At 53.3% G+C, this 26,785-nt stretch overlaps 17 protein-coding genes across 17 annotated transcripts; 10 read left to right on the forward strand and 7 right to left on the reverse strand.

The window, feature by feature from the left end:
• Positions 1-404: 404 nt before the first annotated feature.
• On the forward strand, positions 405-2,633 carry MVES1_000408 (uncharacterized protein; the record flags this gene model as incomplete). The annotated part of the gene is made up of 2 exons (XM_056205268.1): positions 405-411; positions 439-2,633. 2 exons carry the CDS (start codon positions 405-407, stop codon positions 2,631-2,633), a joined length of 2,202 nt encoding a protein of 733 aa, XP_056061243.1.
• Positions 2,634-2,920: 287 nt separating this feature from the next.
• Positions 2,921-4,081, forward strand: CCP1 (cytochrome-c peroxidase; the record flags this gene model as incomplete). The annotated part of the gene is made up of 1 exon (XM_056205269.1): positions 2,921-4,081. The coding sequence occupies one exon, from the start codon at positions 2,921-2,923 to the stop codon at positions 4,079-4,081; it is 1,161 nt and encodes a 386-aa protein (XP_056061244.1).
• Positions 4,082-4,182: 101 nt separating this feature from the next.
• MVES1_000410 (uncharacterized protein) lies at positions 4,183-5,130 on the forward strand (the record flags this gene model as incomplete). The annotated part of the gene is made up of 1 exon (XM_056205270.1): positions 4,183-5,130. One exon carries the CDS (start codon positions 4,183-4,185, stop codon positions 5,128-5,130), a length of 948 nt encoding a protein of 315 aa, XP_056061245.1.
• A 147-nt stretch (positions 5,131-5,277) lies between these two features.
• MVES1_000411 (uncharacterized protein) lies at positions 5,278-7,445 on the reverse strand (the record flags this gene model as incomplete). Its single annotated transcript, XM_056205271.1, has 5 exons — positions 5,278-5,592; positions 5,662-6,071; positions 6,099-6,167; positions 6,223-6,262; positions 6,324-7,445. 5 exons carry the CDS (start codon positions 7,443-7,445, stop codon positions 5,278-5,280), a joined length of 1,956 nt encoding a protein of 651 aa, XP_056061246.1.
• Positions 7,446-7,883: 438 nt separating this feature from the next.
• rec14 (Ski complex subunit Rec14) lies at positions 7,884-8,748 on the forward strand (the record flags this gene model as incomplete). The annotated part of the gene is made up of 4 exons (XM_056205272.1): positions 7,884-8,111; positions 8,139-8,183; positions 8,211-8,259; positions 8,288-8,748. 4 exons carry the CDS (start codon positions 7,884-7,886, stop codon positions 8,746-8,748), a joined length of 783 nt encoding a protein of 260 aa, XP_056061247.1.
• Positions 8,749-8,872: 124 nt separating this feature from the next.
• On the forward strand, positions 8,873-11,605 carry MVES1_000413 (5-oxoprolinase (ATP-hydrolyzing); the record flags this gene model as incomplete). Its single annotated transcript, XM_056205273.1, has 3 exons — positions 8,873-8,876; positions 9,235-9,438; positions 9,465-11,605. 3 exons carry the CDS (start codon positions 8,873-8,875, stop codon positions 11,603-11,605), a joined length of 2,349 nt encoding a protein of 782 aa, XP_056061248.1.
• Positions 11,606-12,366: 761 nt separating this feature from the next.
• MVES1_000414 (uncharacterized protein) lies at positions 12,367-12,743 on the reverse strand (the record flags this gene model as incomplete). Its single annotated transcript, XM_056205274.1, has 2 exons — positions 12,367-12,476; positions 12,506-12,743. 2 exons carry the CDS (start codon positions 12,741-12,743, stop codon positions 12,367-12,369), a joined length of 348 nt encoding a protein of 115 aa, XP_056061249.1.
• Positions 12,744-12,839: 96 nt separating this feature from the next.
• Positions 12,840-14,202, forward strand: MVES1_000415 (uncharacterized protein; the record flags this gene model as incomplete). The annotated part of the gene is made up of 3 exons (XM_056205275.1): positions 12,840-13,130; positions 13,160-13,314; positions 13,347-14,202. The coding sequence occupies 3 exons, from the start codon at positions 12,840-12,842 to the stop codon at positions 14,200-14,202; spliced, it is 1,302 nt and encodes a 433-aa protein (XP_056061250.1).
• Positions 14,203-14,206: 4 nt separating this feature from the next.
• On the reverse strand, positions 14,207-15,205 carry MVES1_000416 (ATP-dependent NAD(P)H-hydrate dehydratase; the record flags this gene model as incomplete). Its single annotated transcript, XM_056205276.1, has 1 exon — positions 14,207-15,205. The coding sequence occupies one exon, from the start codon at positions 15,203-15,205 to the stop codon at positions 14,207-14,209; it is 999 nt and encodes a 332-aa protein (XP_056061251.1).
• A 78-nt stretch (positions 15,206-15,283) lies between these two features.
• Positions 15,284-16,899, forward strand: MVES1_000417 (oxalate--CoA ligase; the record flags this gene model as incomplete). Its single annotated transcript, XM_056205277.1, has 2 exons — positions 15,284-16,815; positions 16,845-16,899. 2 exons carry the CDS (start codon positions 15,284-15,286, stop codon positions 16,897-16,899), a joined length of 1,587 nt encoding a protein of 528 aa, XP_056061252.1.
• A 66-nt stretch (positions 16,900-16,965) lies between these two features.
• On the forward strand, positions 16,966-17,601 carry ubc1 (E2 ubiquitin-conjugating enzyme; the record flags this gene model as incomplete). The annotated part of the gene is made up of 4 exons (XM_056205278.1): positions 16,966-17,056; positions 17,086-17,162; positions 17,192-17,309; positions 17,339-17,601. 4 exons carry the CDS (start codon positions 16,966-16,968, stop codon positions 17,599-17,601), a joined length of 549 nt encoding a protein of 182 aa, XP_056061253.1.
• Positions 17,602-17,751: 150 nt separating this feature from the next.
• MVES1_000419 (1-alkyl-2-acetylglycerophosphocholine esterase) lies at positions 17,752-19,521 on the reverse strand (the record flags this gene model as incomplete). The annotated part of the gene is made up of 1 exon (XM_056205279.1): positions 17,752-19,521. The coding sequence occupies one exon, from the start codon at positions 19,519-19,521 to the stop codon at positions 17,752-17,754; it is 1,770 nt and encodes a 589-aa protein (XP_056061254.1).
• A 2,209-nt stretch (positions 19,522-21,730) lies between these two features.
• MVES1_000420 (uncharacterized protein) lies at positions 21,731-22,191 on the forward strand (the record flags this gene model as incomplete). Its single annotated transcript, XM_056205280.1, has 2 exons — positions 21,731-21,839; positions 21,866-22,191. The coding sequence occupies 2 exons, from the start codon at positions 21,731-21,733 to the stop codon at positions 22,189-22,191; spliced, it is 435 nt and encodes a 144-aa protein (XP_056061255.1).
• Positions 22,192-22,240: 49 nt separating this feature from the next.
• MVES1_000421 (uncharacterized protein) lies at positions 22,241-23,974 on the reverse strand (the record flags this gene model as incomplete). Its single annotated transcript, XM_056205281.1, has 1 exon — positions 22,241-23,974. One exon carries the CDS (start codon positions 23,972-23,974, stop codon positions 22,241-22,243), a length of 1,734 nt encoding a protein of 577 aa, XP_056061256.1.
• Positions 23,975-24,052: 78 nt separating this feature from the next.
• Positions 24,053-24,799, reverse strand: vti1 (t-SNARE VTI1; the record flags this gene model as incomplete). Its single annotated transcript, XM_056205282.1, has 4 exons — positions 24,053-24,137; positions 24,166-24,227; positions 24,255-24,506; positions 24,533-24,799. The coding sequence occupies 4 exons, from the start codon at positions 24,797-24,799 to the stop codon at positions 24,053-24,055; spliced, it is 666 nt and encodes a 221-aa protein (XP_056061257.1).
• Positions 24,800-24,877: 78 nt separating this feature from the next.
• On the forward strand, positions 24,878-26,043 carry MVES1_000423 (uncharacterized protein; the record flags this gene model as incomplete). Its single annotated transcript, XM_056205283.1, has 2 exons — positions 24,878-26,009; positions 26,036-26,043. 2 exons carry the CDS (start codon positions 24,878-24,880, stop codon positions 26,041-26,043), a joined length of 1,140 nt encoding a protein of 379 aa, XP_056061258.1.
• Positions 26,044-26,108: 65 nt separating this feature from the next.
• MVES1_000424 (uncharacterized protein) lies at positions 26,109-26,713 on the reverse strand (the record flags this gene model as incomplete). Its single annotated transcript, XM_056205284.1, has 3 exons — positions 26,109-26,395; positions 26,421-26,468; positions 26,497-26,713. The coding sequence occupies 3 exons, from the start codon at positions 26,711-26,713 to the stop codon at positions 26,109-26,111; spliced, it is 552 nt and encodes a 183-aa protein (XP_056061259.1).
• Between the last annotated feature and the right edge of the window lie 72 nt (positions 26,714-26,785).

Consider the following 26,785-nt stretch of genomic DNA (forward strand, 5'->3'; position numbering starts at 1 on the left):
GTCCAATCACTATTAATTTAATGGTTGTACGCAGCCGTTGGCCAATTAAATATTCCGACTTAGTTACAGCAAGGTGCATTCAGTAATCAATCGGTCGAGCCACCGGCCGCTCTAAGTAAGTTGCTGCGCGTCTCCGAAAGGGCACACGCACGCTCTCGACGCACCATATCCCTGCCCCACGACCACTTGTAAATTACATCGGCGGCACGCTTCGTCTTGCGCTGACGTAGTTTGCATTTTCGTGATAAGCAAGTGTCATTGGATACAAGTGTGGCACTCTTTGTATCAGCAGCTCGGGTCCAAAGGCCTGTGAACGCTTTTTTGCATTGGTTTTCCAAGTGGCCCTGTGCACAGCGCCATTCCTTGTCGCGAGAAATTTTTGACACGACAAACGATCTATATTGATGGACGGTGCTTTCCGCCTTTCTAGTGCGTCAGCCTACGGTGGCGAAAACGAGATATCCGACATGGCGTCTACATCGCAGATGACGCTCCAGAAGTGTGCCTCGTTTGATGCGGCCTCTATACGCAACTATGCATGCGATTCTTCTCCATATCTCAGCGTGCCTTCACGACGTGACTTGCGCCGCTCATGGACCGGCATTTCCCTCCCCACTGACAAGAGCACTACACGCCACTCGTCCTCTGACGCACATTTTCTGCTCGCCAAGCGCCCTTCGCGCCCCTCGCAAGATCTCGCGGCCTTGGCCAAGCGGCTAAAGGCGAGAGTCAGTGTCGCGGAGTTGAGTGCATATGCGCCTTCTGCGCAGTTCTACCCCTCGTTGCAAGACGAGAAAGACGCCGTGCCTTTGCCTGTGGAATGCCCACCGGCATCCGATGTTATGACTCCCCATTCGCTACTATTTTATCGGCCAGCAGGAACTGACAGCACCGACGTAACGCCCAGCTCCTCTTGGTCATCTTGTACCAAGTACAGCTCAGATGCAGACGACTCTGCCGGCACCGTATCCACCTCGATTGAGTCTGAAGACACGGACGGGTCGGGATCAAAAACGGCCCTCGCATCGTCATTGTCCGACACAAGTACCATTGGCATGCCCGACGTGAGCGCATTGCGCCTCTATACGTCTTTTTCTTCCAGCGAGAAACTAGGCAAGCCTGGCCCAATGCGCCCGAGGAGCAAGAGCGACGTGATGCCGCGCCCCGAATCGCTCGCTGACATGTTCGGCAAGTGTTTGCAATGCGCACACAGGAACGAGCAGCATGACGAACTTACACCCTTTCACACTTCGCCGGTCGCCGAAACCGAAAACAAGTCGGCGGCTGCCTCGGCGCCTACGTCGCCACTGACATTGCCCAATACGCAAGTGGGCTACAACCCATGGATGGATACTGACGACTCGGACAAAGATTTCTCAGCGTACATATCTGGTATCGGAAATCCTATCGACCCCGATATTGAATTTTCATCTGTCATGCAGCTGCAAACCTTTCGCATCCACAGCAGGAGCAGAAGTGTCACACGAGGCGACTGCAGGGAAGAGCGCCGCCAAAAGCAACCGTCGTGTCTCCCTTCTTGCAAAGTGCTACCGTTTGCCGCCTTGCGTCATTCTTGCGCCTCTCCGCGTCCACCATTGCTGAATGTACGCGACACGGACATGATTCCTCCGCTCGCTGCACTGGGCTCCGCCATATGCAACCCAGGCTACAACCTTCGGTCCAGCAGATGTGCGTCACCGAGTCGCTGCGAGGATTATGCTGCTTTGCTCGACGCACCGCCCGCGGTTACGCCGCCGCCGGATGCCTCGCTCGCGGCTGATCCTGCATTAGGCGCAAAAGAGCTTCATGGACTGGGACAGCGCGACGAGAATGGCTTCCGCACTGTTTACTCGCGCCAGCAGCTGAACCAGGCACGCCGCAAGCAGCAGCCCCTTGCCAACGCTTCGCGTCTGCGCGTTGATGAGCCTGAACCGCTAGCTCTTGAAGCATTTGAGGACGACCTTGCAAAGGAGGAGGAACATCACGACGAAGACGCACGAGGCCGTTCGCCCCGCCGCGGTCGTGGACGCAGCGTAGCGCGTGTTACGCCGTACAAGGAGCCTGCGAGCCAAGCTTCTTTTGCCAAAAAAGGAAGCTCTGTAATCGGCCTCGCTGGCGAGCATCGCAGCTCGCTTCCGACCCGAAAAGGCGTGCGCAGCGACCGCGGACGGCGCCGCGAGAATGTATTGTATTCTGACGCGGTATTAGGATCGCGCACGACGCACAGCGCCGACGCGCGCGAGAGTAGGCGCGGCCGGCGAGGTGCCGTCAAAGCGGTCACTTCGCTAGAAAGCCCCGGAGCGTCGAGCGATGTTGCACCTGAGTCAGCTGCAATGGTGCGCAGTTCGTCTTTGTGTGATGAGCGTGCCTCGCTCACACGGCCTCGTCTACTGAGCAATGGCGGCCATTTGCTTATGCTGAGTTTGGAGATTGCCATGATTAAGAACAACAAGATCCATGCGCCGCTCAAGCAGCGCTGGGGCAAACGCAGAGACGACGATTTCCGTCCCATCCCCGACCATCTTGCGCAAACCAAGATGCTACTTTCCCGTGCGCATCGCCGCGAGCTTGCCGCGGAGGATGAGCTAATGTGCGGCGTGGGGTCTAGCCTTAAAAATATCTGGATTCCATGATCGTTGACAGCATTGATGTATTTTATTCTTGTACCATGTACACGCTATGTATTTTGCAGACAGTATTGCCTTGCTTTTCAATTTCAGGGTCCAGTGATCGTGCTCCCATGTCGGCCGAATCTAACTGTTTAACGCGCTTTCTGACAAGCCAATCAAATGTAGTTTATTTGCAGCTTACGTGGCCATCGCGGTAGCCATTCGATGGTTTCGGCATGAGGCCGTAGTGCGTGGTGGCTCCGCAGCTGAATGGGGCACCGAGTGCCGTCCCGATTTCCTAAATCACTACCATGGCATTTCTACGGAATACTGTTCGGGCTGCATCGCATGTGCGTGCCGCTGCTGCGCCGCTGCGGCCTGCAAGAATCCCTCGCATCCAACTCGCACGTGCGTTCAGTACCGAGAACGAGAAGCCCGCTGGTAGCGGGCCGCCGAAAAACAACATTGGTCGCCTCGTGCTTGTCACTGTGGTACTCGCGTTTGGTATCACTACGGGTGTGTACGTGACCAAGTCGAAAGAGCCGCCGAACAACCCCGACAACTACTTCAAGTCGAAATATGACTTTGTCCCCACCGTAGAGGACTACCAGAAGGTGTATAATGACATTGCGAATGGTCTCGAGTCGAAGCCTGAGTACGACGCGGGCAGTTATGCTCCGATTCTTCTTCGTCTTTCGTGGCATTCCAGCGGTACGTATTCCAAGGAACGCCCTACCGGTGGCAGCAACGGTGCCACGATGCGCTTCCCTGTCGAAGCTGGCCACGGCGCAAACAATGGCCTTGGTATTGCGCGCAACTACTTGGAGCCAATCAAGGAAAAGTACCCCTGGATCTCATACTCGGACCTTTGGACGATCGGTGGCGTATGTGCTCTCCAGGAGATGGACGGCCCCAAGATTGAATGGCGGCCGGGCCGCAAGGACAAGTCCGAGGCTGCGACCCCGCCCGATGGCCGTCTTCCGGACGGTGCAAAAGGTGCCGATCATTTGCGCAATATTTTCTACCGCCTTGGCTACAATGACCAGGAGATTGTTGCCCTGAGCGGTGCACACGGTATGGGTGAGTGCCACCGTGACCGCAGTGGTTTCGATGGTCCCTGGACCTTTACGCCCATCTCGTTTACCAACCAATTTTTCACGCTACTTCTTGACGAAACGTGGAAGCCGCGCGACTGGGATGGCAACTTCCAGTACCAGGATCAATCTTCGAAATCGTTAATGATGCTGCCGACTGATTACTGCCTGATTGAGGACCCCAGTTTCAAGAAGTATGTCGAGTTATACGCCAAGGATGAGGACCGATTCCGCGAGGACTTTAAAAAGGTGTACACCGCTCTCATTGAGAAGGGCGTCCCCGAAGAGCTCTTTGAAGCAGGTCGCAAAGGTCTTGGGGGAAAGAAGACGATTGTGTTCCAGACCACCGCCGAGCAGGACAACGACAAGCGCGAGTAGATGCATAGCAGCAGCCTACGCAAATATTCTTGCGCATGGGCCATTTTGTAGGTATGCAAGTGTGTACGGCCGAAATCCGCGCCCGTTTGTGTTGTGCGACGATGACGACTATGGACCCTGTCACGTTTGAAATCCAGAACTTGTACTATCAGAACGCATACAAGGGCTGTATTTCCTCTGCGCTTAAGCATGCGCCCAATGGAGTCCAGGACGAGACGAGCCTAGTTCGCCTCGTCTATGCGGCGCGCGCTGCGATAAGCCTCGGCGATCTGCAAGGCGCACGGCAGTACCTTGGCGACGATTCGGAATATCCTATGGCCATGTCTGTGCTTCTCTATGCCGATTTTCTTGAGGCACAGAACCGTGGTGATAACAAAGAGGCGCTGGGCATTTTGGAGCAGCTGGAGTCCCTTCTGGATGTCGCGGAGCCTGGCGAGCTTGCCGCAGAGGTAGTGCGGTACCACATTGGCCTAGCTTTGTTTGCAAACGACGAGACAGAAAAGGCGCTTGAAGTGCTTGGTGTGGCCAATGCAGGGACGAGCCGCGAGCTAGAATGTGTGGCTTTGGGCGTGCACATCTTGCTTGCCATTCATCGCGTCGATCTTGCCGAGAAAGAGTATCTTGCCGCGCGCCAGTGGGGAGACGATCTCCTTCTTGTTCAGTTCATGGAAGCATGGATAGGACTCGTACGCGGTGGGCGCGCGACGCAGCAAGCGTACTATGTATACGATGAGCTCAGCCAGAGCTCCGCCGTTGCGCACTCTGCCAATACAGTTCCGACCATGCTTGGCAAGGCAGTGGCACAAGCGGCACTGGGCGAGCCACGCCAGGCATTGACGGAGCTCCGCGAGGCAGCCGAGCTGGACCAGGAGAACACGACGCTTACGTGCGATCAAGCTGCCATTGCTGCGCTCTGCAGCGATACGACGCAAGAGGAGCGTACTGCGTTTGCAGATCAAATGAAGCTCGCTGCTCCCTACTCGGAACTTGCGCAGAATTGGGCCGCGAAGGAGCTGGAGCTGGACGAGGCAATTGCTTCATTCGCATGAAGTGTACATGCGTACGGCCTTGCGAGTAGGATGTAGAGATGCAATAGGCTGCTGCAAAAATCTGGATATTATTCGTACTAGTGCAGCACGTTATTATCAATGCATGTGCACATCTGCACTGCTGAATATAAAGTCATCTAGTCAAGTCTACTTCATCTTGTCGAGTTCGTGGAGCGCGATTTCAAACGCAAGGAATGTAGCGCCGTTTGCAAATGGTGCCCTGATCAGCGTTGGGGTAAGACCGCGGAAAAAGCCATTCACCCCAGAGGTGTTGTAAATTGCGCGGATTACGTCCACCGAGTTACGGTATCTGCGCTGAGAAGGAACAAGTGCGTCGGTTTGCATGTACGACTTGATAACATCAATAGGGTACACCATGATCCACAACACAAATCCGGCAGCAGCGCCGGCAAGGAGTGGCGTGCTGTGCGGAAGCTGCGAGCGGTGCTCAACGCCGTCGGCCTTCATTTTACGTTGTATGATGTAATCATACGTAAGAAACTAGTGTAAGTAGAGGTATCAAGCACGTACATAGATGCCCATACCGTGTGCCTCACGAAATAGGGTGGGAAAAAAGCCGCGGTATACGCCTGCAATACCACCTTTCGCACAGACCTGCTTCAAACAGGCAAACGGCCCGCGGTACACGTTATTCGTCTGCGTCTGTAGACGAATACGGACTTGCTCGATCGGGCTAGCCAGTACACTGTTTGCAATACCTGCCGCAGCACCCGACATGTAAAGCTGTAGGGAGGAAAGATGTGCAGCGCTTTTTCCGCGCTGCTCAGTGTTGCGCGCATGAAAAAAGCGTTTGCAATGCTGTGCAACACCAAACTGGATCGAAACACATGCACCAACGCCAAGCAACGGCAAAGTGGTACCCTTGTAAAAGGCAAGCGGGCCCTCTGTCTTGACAATGCTCGATATGCAACCCAGGACACCTATTGTAAGCGACGCATTGTACGTACCAGAATATGTGCCGGGCGGCGCCGTTTGCATGCGCACCTTGATGATATCAAACGGCTGACCAACAAATACTTGGGTAATGCCACCAGACGTGCCTCAGAGTCAAATACGATTTCTTTTACTTACCTGCAAGCACGTCCTTGCCCCAGTCCGGAATCGCCATGTCCTAAGCCAAGATGCGAACGCAGTGCCGGAAAAAAGTGGAGCTATTTGATTGGACTACTAACGACCGCTGGCAGTAGGGCTTGGATGCGCCGGACATAGGCGCGAAGTGAGGGCGAGCGCTGGATCGTGCCGTGCAATGGTCCGTGCACATCCAAGGAATCGGCAGGGATATGCAGAATGGAGTAAAGCGCTGCGAATAGCAAGCAGTCGAGCGAAGTCGCATGTCGCGCGCCAAGCATCCATCCTTCGCCAGACTGGGCGTCTACATCGACAGCAAGGCGTGTAGCGACCGATTGCAGTGCGTCCATTGCCTGCAAAAGAATTCTGTCCTGATCAACTCTTCTTGTAGCTGATGGCACATCTGGTGCGCCGGGATCTGGCGCCGCATGCTGGGACGTTCCGCCGACAATCCCGTGAAAATCAATCGTGTACCCAGGCGCCACGGACAATGGGTTCCGGGGATCGGCAGAACAATCGCTGCCATACACGGCGCGCAAGCTGGAGGGGGACGCACCTGCAGAGGAAAGGGTCTCAACACGCCCAAGCGCAAGCTGCTCAAATGTGACTTCACCAGGCAATGCATTCCCAAGCAGAGTACGCAGCATGGGTTTCTTTTCAGGCTGCCCTGCAAATACTCCTGCACGAAGACAAAGCAAAAGCGCGCCCGCCATGAGACGCCCCGAAAGCAGGTTGTGCCATACAAGGCTCTCCGCCTCGGCAGCCTTGTCTGGCCAAATAGTATCCTCCTCATCAAGCTCCAGTCGCGCATGCGGGTAGTAGTTATCTAGATAATGCATCAGCTCTGATTCGGGGATCAGCTCTGCCGCTTCAGGCGAGCTGTGCGACGATGCGTCAAATGGCAGTTGCAAAAAAGGCATGCTCCCACTCGGTGCCCAGTAGGGATCCTGTAGTGGGACACATTTACACGGAGCACCACGCACGTAAAACTCAATTTGCCAACGCAAAGACACCGGGTCCATGCTAGCCCACTCGCCAGGCCGCGTTGGCGCAATGTACAATACAAGTTGTTTCGGTTCCACGTAGTCATCATAAGACTGTGCAAAAGGCCATACATGCAGCGGAAACTTGGTGAAAATGCGCTTTACTACTTCGGGCATAGGCACCAATCCTCGTGCGCCCATTGCTTCTGGCACAGTGCCAGGCTCCGTCTCTGTGTGGGACATGAGCAAAGACAGCGGCAAATGTGGAGGCGTGCGAACGCGCGATTTGTGGAGGCTATTTCTGCCTGCGATGGTACGGAGAGCGCGCAAGAATACTGACGTCAGTCGCTCCAGTATGTGGAAGAGTTTTCCTCGCCTTCCGGTAAGTTCACCATTCTGGCTTATGATAGTGGAAAATGAAGCCGTTTGGCAAGTAGTTTGGACGGAACATGGCGCGATCGCAGGGCGCTCGACAGGCGGCATCGATTTTTTGTATGTGCATGCTTGTACACTGACTCCAGGAATGCTACGACTGGTAATTTCACAGCGCAGTACAGGGGGGAAGACACACCCCACACGCTTGGAGTTGTGTCGCTTACTGTCGCAGAGGACGGCGCGATACTGAGCAGCAGCATGGATGGAAGCGTGGCGCGTTGGTCGTGCTCCGCTACAGGGCTTCACATGGATGCGAAAGCAGCCTCGCTACAGAATGTACTGATCGATGGCTCTCCGTACAATGTTAATGTATGGGTCTCAGCTATTCATCCAAAGGGGCACGAATTTGCAGCAGCAGGTGCGGACTTGTCGCCGGCTATATTTAGTGCAGCACCGAATGCATTTGGCAATGCTTTGGGCAGGTTTAGCATGGAAGATAAAGCAACTGGATCTCACGCTCTTTCGCTCGCATATGTACGTCTTACCAGATCACTAACGCAGAACCACGACGGATCCGTGCTGGCTATGGGAACAAACACGGGCGATGTGTGTATTGCGCACTGCTTATCCTAGGTTTTCCTCTTTGATACCGCTTCGCGTGAGCAAATTGCAGTGATTTTTGGTACGCGGCACACAGACGCTCATAATAGACCATGCACTACCCGTGCGTGCACTCCATTTCAGCGCCCCAGGCTCGATGTTTGCGGACCATTTGTTTGTTGGGTCTGACGATGGGACGACATCGATGCACGATGTATCGATGCTGCGTAATATGCATACAACAAGCTTCGTCACCCTTTTGCAGGCGAACCACGGCTGGATCCTGGATGCGAAGGCGAGCGCCGATGGCGGCATCGTTGCGACGACTTCTTCTGATGGTGTACTGCAGCTCTACAGTCTTGCTACAATGCCGATTGAAAGCGTAGCTACAATGACACAGCCTAGCCCGATATGGTGCCTAGGTTGGAAGCCGCAACAGGGCGTGAGTGAGGAGCAGGACGCGCTGTCTATGCAAATGCTCCCACAAGGTGCGGATATCATAGTCGGTGATGAGGACGGATGCTTGCGGCGCTATCGAAATGCAGGCACAAGCAGCTCCATGGACGCGTAGTGTAGTGTTGTAATGTGGGAACCGAGACCACGTCGCTGCGATGCAATGCACATCTGTTAGGCATTCACGCATTGTTCAGCCGCTCACGGCGCTGCCGCATGAACTCTTGCTTGCACCGTCGGCTATGGGTCAGTGATGCCCCCCCAACGCACTAAATCAGAAATTCGTTATGGCACATGGTCTTGTCGTGACCATTCCGTTCGAGACACTTCATGGACTGCATCGCTGCCTGCTTGCATGGGTCTATAAACTTAGTCGCAACTTTGTCCACGGACGGATCCATACTCATATCGGGGTTTTGCGCGCTTAAGTCAATGCCCTGCAATCCCATGGCGGCGTAGGGACAAGGCGAGTAGCGCTGCATCAAAGATCGGGCGCGTCGATCGGGTGTGGAGAAACCTAGTAACCTGCCTGTGCTTCTGTGCACCATGCCGGGGATTCAAATCGCGATTGGTGTGTTGGCACGATATGCAACTGACTGTACAGACCGCGGTGGTACATTTACGGACTGCTATGCCAGGATTCCAAGCAACTGTGCGGACGAGCAGCCGCGTGATGTCGTGGTGAAACTCTTGTCGCGCGACCCCTCCAACTACCAAGATGCACCCACCGAAGGTATTCGGCGCATTATGGAAATAGCTACTGAGAAGAGCATACCTCGGACAGAGAAAATGAACACACTTGATATTGGTGCGTTTTTACGCCGCTGACCCTAGAGTATATTCGTCTATCCACGACTGTCGCAACAAATGCATTGTTGGAGCGAGATGGAGAGCGGCATGCCCTTATTACCACCCAGGGTTATCGCGACATTATCCGCATCGGAAATCAATCCCGCCCAAAGATATTTGACCTGGCCATCCGCAAGCCGGATGTGTTGTACGACAAGGTCGTAGAAGTCGACGAGCGTGTCACAGTCGTTGGCTACGCCTCTGCTCCAAATGCGCGCGAAAGCGCGGTGCAGTTTTCCTCTGCGGCACGGGATGCATCCATTGCAAAAGCGTACAGTGGAAAAGATAGGCCGCCTTCTGCGGGCGAGCCAGGCGGCCCATATATTGCGCCAGAGATTGTGCAAGGTGTCTCGGGCGAAGCGCTCGCCATTCTTAAACGACCCGACGAGGCCAAGGTGCGTGCCGATTTGCAGGCGCTGTATGACGAGGGCTATCGCAGTCTGGCAATTGTATTCATGTTCAGCTACACATATTCCGACCATGAGCTACTGGTGAAAAACATTGCGCGCGAACTTGGATTCCCCAGTGTCAGTTGCAGCACCGAGTTGATGCCCATGGTCAAAATGGTCCCTCGCGCTACCTCCGCTACGGCAGATGCGTACCTTACGCCCGTACTTCAGGCATATATTGCTGGCTTCTTTGCAGGATTTGACCCTTCTTTGCGCAACGGCTCAGCGGGAACGCGCGTCGAGTTTATGATGTCCGACGGTGGACTCACATCCGTGGAGCACTTTAGTGGCCTTAAATCAATTATTAGCGGCCCAGCAGGTGGAGTCGTTGGCATGGCGCTCACCACGTTTGATGTGCAGGATAACAGACCGTGTATCGGCTTTGATATGGGCGGGACTAGCACGGACATTTCACGATACGCTGGGCGCTTTGAACAGGTCTTGGAGACGACCATTGACGGCGTTACGATTCAAAGTCCACAACTCGACGTTAACACAGTTGCCTCTGGCGGCTCGTCGCGCCTCTTTTTTAAAAACGGTCTTTTTGTCGTGGGTCCCGAGTCAGCCTCGGCCCATCCTGGCCCTGCTTGTTACAGAAAAAAAGGACCATTGACCATCACCGACGCGAACCTCGTCGTGGGGCACCTTGCCGTGGATATGTTTCCCAAGATATTTGGGCCTGCTGAGAACGAGGGCCTGGACGTGGAGGCATCCATTCGCGGATTTGAAGCGCTTGCACAGCAGATTCACCACGAGACTGGACGCAAAATGAGTGTCGACGAGATTGCAAATGGATTTATCCGTGTCGCGAACGAAGTCATGACGCGGCCAATCCGCGCACTTACACAGGCACGCGGCTACTCCACGTCAAAACATGTGCTTGCCAGCTTTGGTGGTGCAGGTGGCCAGCATGCTTGCGCAATTGCGCGAGCGCTTGGCATAAAGACTGTGCTTGTGCATGCTTATTCGTCCATTTTGTCCGCCTACGGTATGGCGCTCGCGGACCGTGTCTATGAGGCACAGCAGCCTTGTAATGAGACGTGGGAATACAATGAAAGTGCTGCTCATAGCGATTTGTCTAGTACCTCTGCGCTGGGGCGGATCCGTATGCGTGTTGCGGAGCTCACCGACAAGGTCGTGGCGGAATTGAACACGCGTCAAGGATTTCCACTGGACAGGATTCACACGGATGTACTTTTGCATCTTCGATACGACGGCACCGACACAGCGTTGATGATGCACAAGCCAGCTGATTCGTGGGATATGGAGCAGGTGTTTACGGATACCTACCGCCGCGAGTTTGGATTTGTTTTACACGGACGGCCAATCATTGTAGATGATGTGCGTGTAAAGGCCATTGGTCGCACATTCGGATCACTGCGACCGACTGCACTGCACGAATATGCGGCGCATCTTGCCGAGTGCAAGCAACGCAGCGAGGCGCCTTTTACCAACGCTAGAGTGCTGGAAAGTGCGCCGCAACGGCTAGTGTATTTCGATGGGCTCGGTCGCGTTCCTACACCGATTGTTTGCCTGCGCGATATTGATATCTTTGAGCAAGTGTGTGGGCCTGCGGTCCTCATTGATGAGACACAGACAATTCTGGTCGAGCCAGATTGCGAGGCGCGCATGATGAGCGACGCGGTGTTGATCGATATCTTGTACAATGACCGCTAACTTGTACTAGCTTATTTTTTGCTGTATCCTTTTGTATTCTGCCTAAATCGAGACTCATCTTTAAACTTAATCAGGCGAATGGGGCATGCCAAAAGTATGGCTACACAACGAATGTGCATCTCGCGCTGTGCTCCATGTGGGGAGCGCTCTGCTTTTCTCCACATGTCCAGATTGGCTGTCGTACAAGCGCACAAACATGCGCTGGTAGAACACGCATGTAGCGCGAAGGATGTATCCTACTGCCCATATAGGTACGACCTGCAAATGCTTATCGCAGCAAATTTCGTGTAGGCGCAGCACTGTTACTGGATCATGGATCGTATGTGATTGGGGCGAATGTAGAGAATGCTTCGTACGGCACGTATCCCATTTGCGCCTGACCACAGGATGTGCTATTTGTGCTGAGCGCTCTGCCGTGGCAAAATACGTGACCAATGCACAGCTTCGTAAACGCAAAATTATAGCCATCGCAATCACGAGCGATGCAAGCCAAAAATGCCCGCCGTGTGGCATTTGCCGCCAAGTGCTCCGCGAATTCTGCGACCCAGACGTCATCTTTCTCCTCGCAGCAAATACATACCAGCCTGCAGCCAAACTGATGGCCAACCCCACGACATTGGCGCAGCTGGAAGAGCCTAATCTGAGCGTCACAACCATGCAGCAGCTCCTTCCCTATAGTTTTGGACCCGAGTCCCTTGCGCTATAACACTTGCGAGTTGAGTGAATTTATATTTTGAAAGGGTATCTGTTATATAGCGCGCTTAATTGCCGGTGATGTAGTAGTGCAAGCGGCGGTGTGCAAGTTTCGCATAGGCAGGGAAACTGCGCGCGGCGACAATGAGACAGATAAAAATAAGAGTATACACCGTTACTGTAATCAGCAACCCGCCATCAACTTACCCAAAAACACGAACTCCCATGGCTCCATGATATTGGTGCCCAGGACAGCGCTAAGGATGCGAAAAAAGCGCCAAATTCCGTCCGAGAACGGTGAAAGGATGGAGCAGCTGGAGGCGCGCGCGGGAGGAGTTATCCAGTACACGGAATCTTCATCACTGAACAAATTGTTCGAAAGATCCTGGGCATTTGGCACGCCTTTGCGTTGCCGAAGAGACGACGTGGATCGCACTGCGCTCATGCCTACAGTAAACGACAAGGCGTGCGTTGGGCAAGAACGGCCGAAGAGCACGTGACATTGCCTCTTCGCGCTGCTCGTCGTTTGTGCATCTTTACCATGGCATCCAACGGCGGAAGTGCGCGCCGTGTTCTGCGGTCGCTCGACCATATGTGGATGGGCACAAATGGAAAGTTTATGCGCAAACTGCGACCAACTCGTGCTCAGTCAGAGCCGGCATTTGTACAGCCGAATGACCGCATCCAATTTTGGAACATTGTGCCAGGGGATGTGGTAAAACTGCGCAGCGGTGCTGTGGGCCATGACGAGGAAGGGCGGTCCATACGTGGTGAAGGAATCGTGTCATCTATTGACCGGATGACCAATCGCCTGTGGCTACGTGATCCAAACGTGCGTACTGACAACTCCATTGACCACAGGAAGAGACAAACTTGGCGCCTAAAAATGTCAAGCACGTAGTCCCTCGTCTCGTTGATCCCGAAAAAGGCGAGGATAAGGGGTTTTCGGGGAATATAACGTTTGTGCCGCGACCTGTGCACTATTCCAAGGTGATGCTCAAAGTGCCCAACACGGAGTATGTATTTTTTTTGCACACACTGACCTTAGGACATATGCGTCGCGGATTGAGCGTTCCAAGCCGTTCTGGGACAAGCGCAAGAACATGTTTTGTTGGAAACGGTTTGCGGTCGTAAAGACGACCGACAAGGAAGCGCTGCGCGCGGGCGAAATCGTGCAGCGGATCGAGGTACCCTGGCCGAAACATCCCGAGAAACGACGGCCATTTAACGAGACCATGGCGGACGCTCAGCTCGTTGAGACAGAGACGTGGATTCCATGGGTCCCTGAAGACCCTGTGCTTTTGCCGGCTAATAAGCCGTGGACTACAGTCGCCAACGTGGAGGCTGCAGAAGAGCAGCGCGTACAATGGGCGTCGCAAAATGCACAAAAAGCATCGGGGGATAACGATACACTCGCGACGCCTCTGGGTGCAAAGAGCTATGGCGGTTTTGCTACACGCAAGTCTGTACGCCCTCCGCCGATTGCGCAACCTCCGCGCGCCTCTGAGCTTCACGATACGGAAAAGAACCGCCTCATGGATTTCGCCACAAACGAGGAAATCCAAGCGCATGTAGAGCAGGGCGGCCAAGCATTTGCCGCGAGCGATTACCTTACCATTGCCCCGCTTGTCGGCCCAGCAAGTGGCGGCGATTGGAGTGCCCTCGACGACACACCAGCGCGTGGCCAGCGCGATGATCGCGGTCAGCTCGTCAAGCGACCAAGCAAGCGCGAAGTGGATGCGATGCCGTTGGAGCTGCTTATGAAAGACGATCTTTCCAACGATCGCGGCCTGAAATGGCGCATGCGCCGCTGGAAAGCGAAGCAGGTGGAACTGAAGGAGCAGCAGGCTACGAATGAAAAGAACGACAAAGCGCTATTGCGTGAGTTAGATGCCCTTGCGTAGTCCTCTACAACTGGGCGTCCCTATCCCCAAAAAGACTACAGTCAATAGGAAATGACACATACCTTTCATATGCGGACCCGATATCGCCGAGTAGATCATCAGCAAGCATGCTGCGGCCAAGGCGTGTAAAGCCAAGGTGCGAAGCAGTGCGTGCAATACTCGATGCGCCAAACGCTGCAAGCGCTGGGAGACGCTCGGACGAAATACGCTCGCCCTCGGGCAGTTCATCGCGCGTTTCTTCGTATCGCTTCGCCCACGCAAGAAACGTCCCAAGGGATCCGCTCAATAAATCGCCCTGCCCACCACAGCGCTTGAGCCCGCCTTGAATGTCTGAAACGAGGAGTTCGTCGGCTGTGGCAATACGGTCGACCGGTCCCTTTTCCAAGATTGTCGCACCGCCGAGCGCTTGACTGAGCTTCTGTGCCGCGGTGTCCTGATCCGTTTGATCAATGTTCTGTGGTAAGTAGTGCATGTAACGTACCAAAGACTTGCACAAGCGCGCGAACTCGACCACATTAGGCGTCAGCACTGCGCGTCGGTAGCCCTGGATCACCTCAGGTGCATTTTGCAGTAACCACAAACCATCGGCATCGATAACAACATAAATGTTCTCTTCGCGCGCAACTTCAATAGCAATTCGCGCCAGGTTCTGCATCCCAGGATCGCGCCCGAGGCCCGGCCCGATTACGAGGCTGTGCAAACGAGCAAACAAGGAGCGAAACATTGACCGCACATCTTCCGGAGCCATGTCGCAGTCCATAACTGGTTGCACAATCAAGTCTGGTGAATAGGACTTGATCGGCAGCGCAGCCTCAGGTGCACAAAAAGTGAGGGTCATATCGCACCCCAGCCGCATACTTGACATGGATGCGTAGAAAGGCGCCCCCGTGTAATCGCGTGATCCCCCAATCACTCCGACGCGCCCAGCCTGGCCTTTGTGGTACTCTGGCTTAAGCCGGGGGATGATCGCCTTGACATGCTGCAATATTGTTCGACCACACATGGAGACAGTGAAACGACGTCCGAGCGCTTGCTGAGTCAGAACGGTTTCGGGCGTTGCCGCACGGTTCCACTTTCCTCCATGTCGGCCACTTTAAAAGATTATTTGTTTAGCCCGCGCAATGGGTTCGATGCAAAATCGCTTGCTATTCAGCTGCCAGCATCTTCCAACCGTCCGGCAGAAATCAGCTACGAACAGCTCCAGTCGCTTATCCGGCAGCTGGAGCAGCAATTGGCGTCGCTCCAATTGCCGAAAGGCGCCGTTGTCAGCAGCAGCCTGGTTAACAATGCCGAGTTTGTCACCTTGTTTCTGGCCACTGCGCAGCAAGGTTTCATTGCAGCGCCGCTCAACCCGAACTACAAGGAGGCTGAGGTAGAGTTTTACCTGGACGACACCAAGTCCCAGTTGCTTGTGGTGCCTGTCGGGACATTGCAAGGCAAGGGTGCCTCTGAAGGCGCTCTTGCCGCCGCTGCAGCTGCGAAGAAGCTCGGTGTTCGTACAGTCGAGGTTGTGCTGGACGTGGAGCGTATGCAGATCAAGCTGTGTGATACGAACGGTGATTTGCCAAAAGGCACACCGCAAAGCTCAGTACCTGACGACGTTGCACTAGTGCTGCACACATCTGGTACCACAGGACGCCCCAAGGCAGTACCACTTACACAAAAGAATCTTTGCGCCACGATGCACAACATCCAGGACTCGTACGCACTCACACAGAAAGACAAGACATTTTTGGTGATGCCGCTTTTTCATGTGCATGGGCTTGTCTGTGGCCTGCTGTCGTCCCTTCATGCCGGTGGTGCGGTGGTAATTCCACCACGGTTCAGTGCGGCTAGCTTCTGGAATGAGTTTGTGGACACGCATGCGAATTGGTACACGGCTGTGCCGACGATTCACCAGATTCTGCTTTCCACGCCAAAGCCAGACCCCATGCCGACGCTGCGGTTTATTCGCTCTTGTTCGAGCTCACTCTCTCCGTCGACTTTCCATGCATTGGAAGACGCGTTTGGTACGCCGGTCCTTGAGGCGTATGCAATGACGGAAGCAGCGCACCAAATGACGACAAATTTTTTGCCGCCCGGCAAGCGCAAGCCCGGCACCGTCGGCCTTGGTGCTGGTGTCGAGGTCAAGATTCTGGACGATCATGGCGTAGAGTTGCCCGTCGGTGAGAACGGCGAGGTCTGTGTGCGTGGTCCAAACGTCACAAAGGGTTACTTGAACAACGAAAAGGCGAACCGCGATAGCTTTTTCCGAACAGCGTACAATAACTGTCCACCGGAATCGGATGGATTTTTACGCACGGGTGACCAAGGCCGCAAGGATGAGGATGACAACCTAGTGCTGACCGGCCGTATTAAGGAATTGATCAACCGCTCCGGCGAAAAAATCAGCCCGCTCGAAATCGACTCGGCCATGCTCATGATTTCCGGGATCCAGGAGGCAGTTTCATTTGCAATTCCCGACGAAATGTACGGAGAAAAGGTGGGTGCCGTCGTCGTGCCGGAGCACGGAGCCGACGTGAATCAGAAATCAATTCAAGATGCGCTTTCCGACAAGTTGATCAAGTTCAAGATTCCCGAGAAGATTTGGATTACGGATGCGATCCCAAAGACGTATGTTTACTACTTTATACTAACAACAGCGCCACGGGCAAAATCCAACGCCGCAACGTAGCCAAGGCATTTGTAGACCCGTAGCGAGATGCCGATATGCAATGTGGCGACTCCACATCAAAGCAACGGAGCTTTTTCTCCCACACCAATATGTCCAACGCACGTATGAAGCGTGTTACGCGTGAAATTGCTGCTTGTGCCAATGATTCCGAGGATGGAATCACGGTGGAGATGATTGATGGTGTGTTGCTCTCGCCAAGCATTGACTAGTAGAATCGCCGTTCCATTTGGTCGGGACCTTTTCGGGACCCGTCGAGTCGCCTTTTGACCAGGGCGTGTTTAAAGTGGTGCGTAAAGCTGGCGCTACTAATCACAGGATATTGTTGTTCCGGAAGGCTATCCATTCCAGCCTTTGCAAATGCGATTTATCACCAAGGTCTACCACCCGAATATTTCTTCGCAGAGTGGCGCCATTTGCTTGGATATTCTCAAGGGTACGCTTGCATGGATTTACTTACAGCAGACCAATGGACGCCAATCTACACGCTGAAATCCATGCTGTTGTCTTTGCGCTCGCTCTTGTGCTCGCCAGAGCCGAACGACCCGCAAGACGCGGAAGTCGCCAAGCATTACATCAACGACTTTGCATCGTATGAAGAAACCGCGCGGATATGGACGGCCATTTACGCTTCGAACGACCAGGGCGAGAAGACTGCCGATGATTGCACTGTTTATCCTGCAGACATTGACGCCGAACATAATAAAAAATTCACAGATGTGATATAGAATCGAGTTTTGTGTACGTTACGGGAATTCGACCGTGCGCGAGTGATTAAAGTGCTCAGGGCTCTGTAGTTCAAGATTCTCGTAGCCTCCAGTGTACTTCCAACTATCAAACCCCAAAACAATTACTGGATGCCAAAACGAACGTATGTACTAGATTGTATGTACAAGCACATGTCCGGCCACTGCAAAACCTCCGCGAATTCCCATAAGCCATAGCGCAAACGTTATCATAGAGTAGGGGTAGCGCCGCCCTAGTTTGTGGTAAACTTGTTTCTCCCAAACATCGTAGACACGGCGAGCGTCAGAATCAATCACGATACCTTCCCAGGGGTCCGGCTGATCCTCACTGTGTTGAACAGGATCAATAAACTGTGGCTTTAAATCCTCCCCGCTACCCTGCACAGAAACCTCCGAGAAAGTATCTTCCCTTGCAGAATTCCTTGACGTACGTCCCTCGCGTTTCATATCATCACCCGATGCTTTCGATAGATGATGGCCGTGCGGCCGTCGCTCCCCACCCTCTCTCCATCCACGCAATTCCCACAAAAACGGATTCTTCTTTTTACTGCCCCTGCTTCGGAGCGCTGCAGAATACAGCTTATTAAACACGTTCTGTGAGGGCTTTTGCCCGTCTGGATCACCGTTCAGGCGCAGACCGCCCATCTTGGTATTCTGTTTGTGTGTGCCAAGATCGTTAAGAATGCTGCCTGTTTCAATTTGCCTCAAATGCTTTTGCTGGCGCAATGAAATAATTTGCTCAATAGTCAACGTTGTAATCGTGCGATTTGCATCCTTGGCAGGCAATGCCGACCCAAAGATGCCTGGCAGTAAGAATGGCATGTCACTAAAGTCGGTATGGTTCGCGCCCGAGACGGTAAAAAGCCATCCGCGGTCTAGATGACCATTCACAACACCGTCCATAAGCACACGGCACAATTTGTTGTAATGTTCCCGCCAAAGCGTGAAACCTTCGGAATTAATGACATAAGTTGGCTTGTTCAGACAGCCACGCACACTTTTATCCGTTGCTGGGTCGCGCACAAAATCCATCCACGGGTCCAACACAATACCGTACTGAAAGTGTTCCTGGTCCGTACGAAGGTACTCAAACAGCGTCGCACCACCAAAACTGTGGCCAATGAGCGACGGAAATTTTAAATCCATCTGGCCCTTCCATTTCGCAAAAAACTCAGTAACGCGAGGTAGGCTTAAGCGCTTGCGAGCGCCACCATACTTTTTCGCGCCACAAAGACTGGTTCCTAAACTGCGAGTGCGTAATGACGCGAGAAAATCGCAATCACCATTGTTGATGCGGTTCAGCACAAAAACCATCTCTTCAATTTCGGCAGCGCGCATCGCCAGCTGCGCTTGACGCAGCCCAGTCTCTTTCTCACCTTGTTTATCCATAAAAGATGCAAGCCCAACGCTCTCGAATGGAAGATACGGGACCTTGGCAAACATGTTCTGCAAATTCTTCATATCTTTCCCCAGTGGCTCGTCGGCTTTATTTCGCGCAGTTGCATCATCCTCCCCATCGTCGCCGATAGGCATATTATAAACAGATTCAGCTGCGCCCCATGCACGTAGCCTGCGAAGCCGCTTCTGCGTCTTTTTATCCAGCGGCGAGTCTTTAGAATAAAGCAATTGGTCCACCTCTGTCCACACAAAGCTTCCAAGACCCGAACCATCGCGGTGTTCAATAGCAGCAACAATAAACCCATGAGAAGCAAGTTCACCACAAAACTGAGAGTATCCGAGGCGGTTACCACCTAGTCCATGACTGAATATTACCACGGGAAATTTCTGCTTGTCGAGATTGCGCGTATCTCCTTCAAACGTTCCTTGACTCAATGCAGGGGATACATTCGCAGGATCAGCCAAAGGAAGTGCCACTCGCGCTTGCAAATGAAATCGACCCATCTGGAGAACAACCGGAAAAAACAGTTTTGCCCAAGAACCATACATGCTCATGTAATCGAGTACCGGTAGCATGGTCTTTTTGAAAGGTCTGTATATCAGATCAGTTGCGGCGCACATACCTTCCAAGCCATGCGACATTAGGGTACAAAGTCGCATCCTTGCGCTTTATATCGCTTGGATAATACATAGTGCATAAGATCGTTTGGAATCGCAAGATTGCATTGTCAAAACGGTACCCTTTCTCGCTAAGATACCTGGCCTGATTTAACCAAGCCTGATCATGCGAAAAGGCCTCCTCCTCCTTGCTTGCATTCTCTGGCATAGCCGACTTTTGGCAGGCTTCGTACACTTTACGGGCCTTTCTGTTTCCCACCTTGTGTCCATGACGGTCAAGCTTGTTCACCAAAATAGGGTTGAGATATTCGGGAAGGAAATCCCGTGGCTCCCTCACGGGCAGTTCAAGATCCACAGCTCCCACCTCAAAGCGACCCGAATATGGTGGCAGAATTTTCATGTTTATGAATTAACCACTGCAAACGAAATGAACTGCGTCTAGACCGTTTTTTGTTCTCGCGTGGCTGCGTAAGCACGAATTTATCCCGATTGTAATTTTACTCTGCTGACTAGCGCAGCTGACCCGTTCCGGACTGGTTCTGGGGCGCCCGTAAAAACTGCGGGGAACAACGTAAAGGGGATCCTTTTGGTGGTATGCACGTTTGAGCGAACCATACTGCTACCCAATATTCATAATCATTGCATGCATAGCGCTGCTATGCTATAATCTGCAAGCTTTGCGCCTTGCGTTGACCTTTTAAAGGAGAAACTATTATGACAACGATCAAACGAAAGGTCATGCAAGATTTTGCCGTCGAATACCACTACCCCTGTGAAGCGCCATGTTGGGTGGATGGCGAGAAATCTGAAGCAAAGCGCACGATCTCACAGATTACAAACTGGTATGCTTGGGGTCTTGAGAAGGTGGCAGGAACAGCACCTGCGCCGGCAGCACCGGTGCCACCCGCGTTTGGCCTGGAATCTGAGCTGCAACGCATTGAGAAACCTAAAGAGACCATGCCAATTCAGCGGTCCAAATCCGAATCGTCGTTGGTACAGCTACACCAAGCGCAGACCTCAATGGCAGAGCGCGGATGGATTTTAACTAAAAGCGGATTGTTGCAGATGGCATCCATATCAAACATGTATCGCACCTTGTTATCATTGCGCTCTGCAGTCCGGAAAGAAACGAATGAAACACAGAATATGTCGGTGCGAAGAACCCGCCGCAAACGACAGCTGCCCTGTGGCTCGCCGCCGACCGCAAGCTGTGTTCAGCAGAGCAGATTATATTCTATTGACGAAGAAGATGACCGAAACACGAGTGCATATACTGACGAAGGACTTTTCATCGATCTGTATCTACGCTCATTAGAGGAGATGCTGGTGCATTTGCGAGAGCACAGACTGGACCAGCTTTCGCAAGAACAAAAAACGTTTATCAGCTCCAAGTTACATCTAGGAGCAAATGCGTTTGGCAATGGGCTTCAATCGCTTCCCTCGTCTAGTGGACAAATGCTTCCCCAAATCTTAGACGGAAATGGTTATGCTCCTGCATTCCGCTTTCAGCCGCTTGTCGTGGCCGTAAGTATTTTTGTCGCAGTCACGATAATTCGCTGCGTTCTAATATTAATGCAAGCCTTGATGCGGCTCTGCGACGTCACCATCAATGAGCAAGGATCTCAATTGGAAAGGGATGTATCGTTACCAGACGCATTTCCAAATGTTCGCAGTAAAAGCGCCTTCCTAGCACAAACCTCGCAACGCGCAACAAATACACCACAAATCACAACCACGGCACCGTTCAGGCCACCTATAAAAGAGGGATCACTGGCTAGTGCTGCCATGTACACTGCACGCGCAATCAAGTGCTCGCCACTTCCGCGCCAATGCGAACAGTTTCTCGTAATGGCCCGGGCCATTTTATTGCATCTGGAACTACGCTTCCACATTGCCCACACGGTTTTCTCATTCACACTTTACTGGATGGCATACACGACGAATTATATGAGACGAAACAACTTGGATTTACGACTGGCGCGATCTCTGCTAAACATCAGCGAGTCGTTCTACTTGGCACTGCAAGCCTACCGCGCCTAGACCATAGAATGTATCACGTGATAATGAATGAAGCGGTGCGGCGCATCCTTGTTTCATGGCCATGCTTGCCGTTTTTGCTCGGAGCTGGGCGCGTGTGGCGCCGCACACGCATACTGTGCGCAATGCGTCGAACAGTGCATTTAGACCAGTTCCCAAGTCACTTCGTACGTCCCTTATAATCTAACCACAGCCAATATCACCACGCCGAAACAATTCCTGGAAGCCATCTCGAAGCAGCGCCGCAACCTCGCTGAAAACTCTGCGTGTGTAGCTGCGGTGGGTGAGAATTGGGAAGACATGTTCCGCCTCACGTCTGAAAAGTTAAAAGGCGCAGGCATTTCCCCACAAGACCGCAAATATTTGCTGTGGTCGCTTGAAAAATTCCGCCAGCAGAAGCGTCCGTGCGATTTTGCATACGATGTAAAGAAGAAAAAGGTCGTACGTGGGTGCGGCCCGCGCGTCCAAAAAGGGTTCCGTATCCGTGGAGTGCCTCGTCCGGGCGAGCGACGCGCATAACTGTAAACTTTTGATACCAATGCTATGATTGCTGCTCTATGGGTATAGGTTACACAACAGTATAGGCAAGGTTATTGCTCGTGCCCTTCCGCATTCCCGGAATACTGAGCGCAAAGGCGTGCGATAGATGCTTGGGTGGGCCCTTCAGATTGTTCTCTGTGCGCCCCAAATCCACTTCGCCGTCTAGCTGCACATAGCGCGGAGATGTAGGCCTTGCGATCAGATCCAACTGGCCGTCGCAGTGTAGGAGCAGAAGCATGTTAGGCGAAATGCGAAGTGCGGAAAGCATACCGCCAGGAACTTTAGCACACATCATTGACTGTAGCATAGACACCTGGGCGCGCGTCGATGCAGGCACGTACACGTCTGGATTCATAGGACGAAAGCTTCCGATGCTCCGCCGGTGCGAAGAGTGCGACCAAGACCTTCCATGCAAGCGCGGGTGCGATAAATTGGAAATGGAAAAGTCCCAAAAGCACAGGTTACGATCCTCGCCTACAGAGACAAAGCGGTACAGGTCCTCGCTGTGTCGCGCGTACCATGGATCGAACGTAATGCCCGTCACAAAAGAGTTATGACCTTGCGCACGAGCAAGAATGTAGCCCTCGTTTGGAAGCCACAAGGTCAGCAAATCATCCTGCCCGCCCGTCAAGGCAAGACGACCGTCGGGCGACCAGCACACGCAGGTGAAACCGCCAAAGTAGGATGCAAACGAATGCAGCAATATCTGTGCATCGGCGTCGATCAGACGCCATAGCCCATCTTCTGAGGTGACTGCAACGCGTACATGGTCGGGACTGAAAGCAATATCGGTAATAGCTTTTGTTGAGACACGCCAATAGCTAACCGGATTCAAACGTTCGCGAGGGGTTTCCTTTTGTCTGGACATCAGCGTGCCACCGCCCAGTTTGCTGGGCGCATCTTGAGATACAAGCATTGTGGCGCGTGAATCCCAATGGGACTGTTGCATCGGAATTTGGTCCATGCCCAACGAGTCATCGCGATCTCGATCGAGGACCATGATGCTTCCGTCTGCGTGTGCAGAAAGAAACAAATTCTCGCTCTGTGGCACCCAGCGAATTTGGCGAAGCGCCGCGCTGAGCATAGTTCCATCCTTGTTCAATCGTGTGTACTTCATCGCAATAGGATCCATCCAGATCATGTCGCCTTTCGCAAATCCAACCAGCACATCCAAGCGGTCCTGCAAGCACGTAAACTGGTTCACGTCGTGGCACACAGGAGTTTGCGAAAATGTGACGCGCCCAACCGGTTCTTGGATGCCTTGGCCAATATTTATATACCACAGCAAAGTCTTGCTCGCACTCACAAATGTCACCGTGACGTCCTCCGTACGCTGCGAAAGTATTTTTTGCAGATCCTTGTGTATATTCACCCGCACAATAAGCGGATTGTTGGACTTCACGCCAGTCTTGGGGCGCGTTGGGCGTGGTGAAAGCGAGCCGCAGCCCTTGTAGATACCCGCGTAGCTGCGCTGGGTGAAAGCTTCGCCAGCGCTGCAATATTCTCTAGGGTTTGCATCCAGGCCCTGAGCTGTCAAGCAGAGATCCAGACCCCCGCTCATGGGCTGGGGCGCGTTCAAGGCGCGAAACGAGACAGCGCTCATGCGCGGTGCTTCGTTGAGAGCAGGACCGCGCGGCGTGGAAAATGCACTGCCCGCACTCCCGTGCTGTGCAGCGCTACGATTTAGAATCGGATTTGCCCAATCGACACATTTGTACGTGCCCTCCGGCGCTTGGTAGTGCGTCCCGTCGCTGCTTCCCATGGTGGGGCGTGCACGGAAAAGGTGGAAAAGGTGGAGGTTTGCGCAAACAGGAAAGGATTGCGCCCACGCTACGGACATCTACAACTTGGAATAGAGGATGAGAAGGATCAGCAGAACAAGCACTACCACGATGGCGGTAGTAACCAGTTTTTGTTGCTTGGCGCTAGTGTTAGCAAAGAGTCGTGACGTACCGACGTATCATTTGTTGCAATGTACGCGACGATCGGCCAATGTGTGCATCGGCAGTGTGAAGCTAGGTGTGAGTTGTGCAAAGACGTACTGTATTGCGACTGTGTTCCAGCTGTTCACGCTGTCCACGAAGATCCTGGAGGATATTTGCGCCAATATCTTCCGATTCCAATGCAAGTCGGGTAGAGTTCTCGAGCCGTTCTGTGCCTTGCTCAAGCAAAGACGTGCCCTCCAGCATGCGCTGGCGCTGCAAAAACGCAGCATCTGTAGTTTGACCTTCATCCTGGTCCCTATACCCATCCAAAGGAAGGCCGCTTCCGCTATCTGGCTGTTTGGCCGCGCGCTGTGGTTAGTAGATCATCAGCGTACCAATTTGCGATGCAGCATATCGAGATCGCCCTTCAGTGACTGCAGTTTCCCTGCGTACCGATCACGCACGCTCTGTGGAAATCCCTGCACCTCGATCTCCATCTGCGAACACAGTTCGCCGGCCTCGTCGGCTTCTGCCTCTGCATGCCGCAGCACCGTGCGCAGCGCATCTGCAGACATCTTGTGTGCATTTATCGCCAGCCGCCCCTCGGCAGACTTGAGCACTTGCGCAAAGTCCGAAGCGTACGACTCAAACAACTCCGCCATGGTAACCAGCAGCGTGTGGCCTGCGGTGCGAGAGACGCCACCCTCGGCCGAATTGGACCGTGCGTCGCTACCACCGTCATGTCGAGTTTTGTGCGGGGATTGCCGCAGTACGCAGTGTACGGCGCGCCGATGGATCTCCTGACAAGATCCTTGGCAAATACACCAACTCAGATCACGGTTCCACAGCTGCTCGCCTATGGCGGGACGCCTGGTGCTCCTCCCAGTGACGACGTACTGCGACAATCTGCACAATATACGCAACGCGAGCTGCCCGTACGTCTTGCTCGGCGTGTGCGCCAATTTTACTCGCTTCCCTTTATCGTAGGGAGCAACCCATGGATTCAAAATGTGGCTCGCCTGTATGCTTCGAGTTTTGCGGCACTCGCGAGCATCCCCGATATCCAAACCCAGCAGGACACCGATGAGTTTACCAAGACCCTGTACGATCTGGTGCACGATCATTCGGAAAATGTGCCGAGCCTTGCAAGTGGTTTCATGGAATGCGGCGAGTACATGGACGGTGACAAAATATCTAATTTCTTGAACGCGGCACTGCACAGCCGAATCGGTATCCGTATTATTGCCGAGCAGCATCTTGCGCTATGTGCGAGTGCAGCACAGGCGCGAGGCGAAGACACGGGTGGGCGCTACAGACAGACGAGTACCTCGGTAGGTATCATTGAGACGCAGATGCGCCCGGTCAACGTGATCCGTACCAGCAGCGAGTACGTCAAGGCGTTGTGCGAGGCAACATTTGACATCCCTCACGCGCCGCAAGTTACATTTTACGGTGACGTGGATGTAACAATGGTCGGAATACCCCTGCATCTCGAGTATGTGATCACGGAGCTGCTAAAGAATGCGTATCGTGCTACGACGGAAACCTGGACTGCCCAACGCGCTGCTGGCGGGGGCCCAGATACGATTTCTCCGATCGAAATCACAATTGCGTCCACACCAAGTCATGTAAACATACGCATTAGTGATAAGGGAGGCGGCATTCCGCCGAATAACATGAACCAGATCTTTAATTATGCCTTTACCACGGCGAACGCACGCTCAGAGGAGACTGTGGACATCACCGCGCATGCCATGGACAGCAGTATGGGCTCGCTTGCCGGCTTGGGCTACGGGCTTCCCCTCTCGCGCTTGTATCTTAACTACTTTGGCCACAGCGACCTGGACATTGTGTCCATGTGGGGTTATGTATGTATGGTGCACGCCAGCTAACCACAGGGATGTGATACATTTGTAAATCTTTCGCGCAACATCGATACAAGCGATGTGCCTATTTAGCCAAATACCACACTTATGCACTCTCTACTGGCGCGCCTGGCGCGGCAACCTGCTCTCCTTTGCTCCGTTCTGCCTGGTGCAGTTGACGAAGACGACGAACAAGCCGCGCATCCACCTCTTCGCTCCACTCCCGCTCCTGAAGGCGCTCGCTGTAGTATTTCCCGCACTGGAGAAGCACGATCCCGACGAGCGCGACGGACAGCAACATGTGTGCACCAGCCAGCTCGCGCAACGGCTGCAGCATGTTTGTGTGGTTCTCCCCAGTATACTTTGGAATTGATGGGGGGAGTAGCTCGATATCTGTGTGAGCAAAGGCACAACGCACTAGGCACAATTTTAGTATGGTACAAAACGGTAGACGCCGCAACAAGAACTAGTGTCAGCAAGTCTAAGATACATACACAAGCATGCTCCGTCAAAAAGCCAATTGTTTTCAAACCCAGAAATCATCTTAAATGCAAGTATCGTTGCCCCCATAGAGCCCACACCAAAAAGAACGCGCGTATATCGCACAGAATCTGTCCCCACAGTATTCACGTAGTACTGCAGTGCATCATGCACCGAGACTTGCGATGTTTCGTCACGCCATGAAATTAAATGATCCGCAGACCAGTGCATGCACAACACACCGAGGACAAATGAGCAGCATGCCAGTAGCGCCGCGACCGTCACACCAATCATTTTAGAAGC

Source organism: Malassezia vespertilionis, chromosome 1, assembly GCF_029542925.1.
Source record: "Malassezia vespertilionis chromosome 1, complete sequence".
Lineage (NCBI taxonomy): Eukaryota > Fungi > Basidiomycota > Malasseziomycetes > Malasseziales > Malasseziaceae > Malassezia > Malassezia vespertilionis.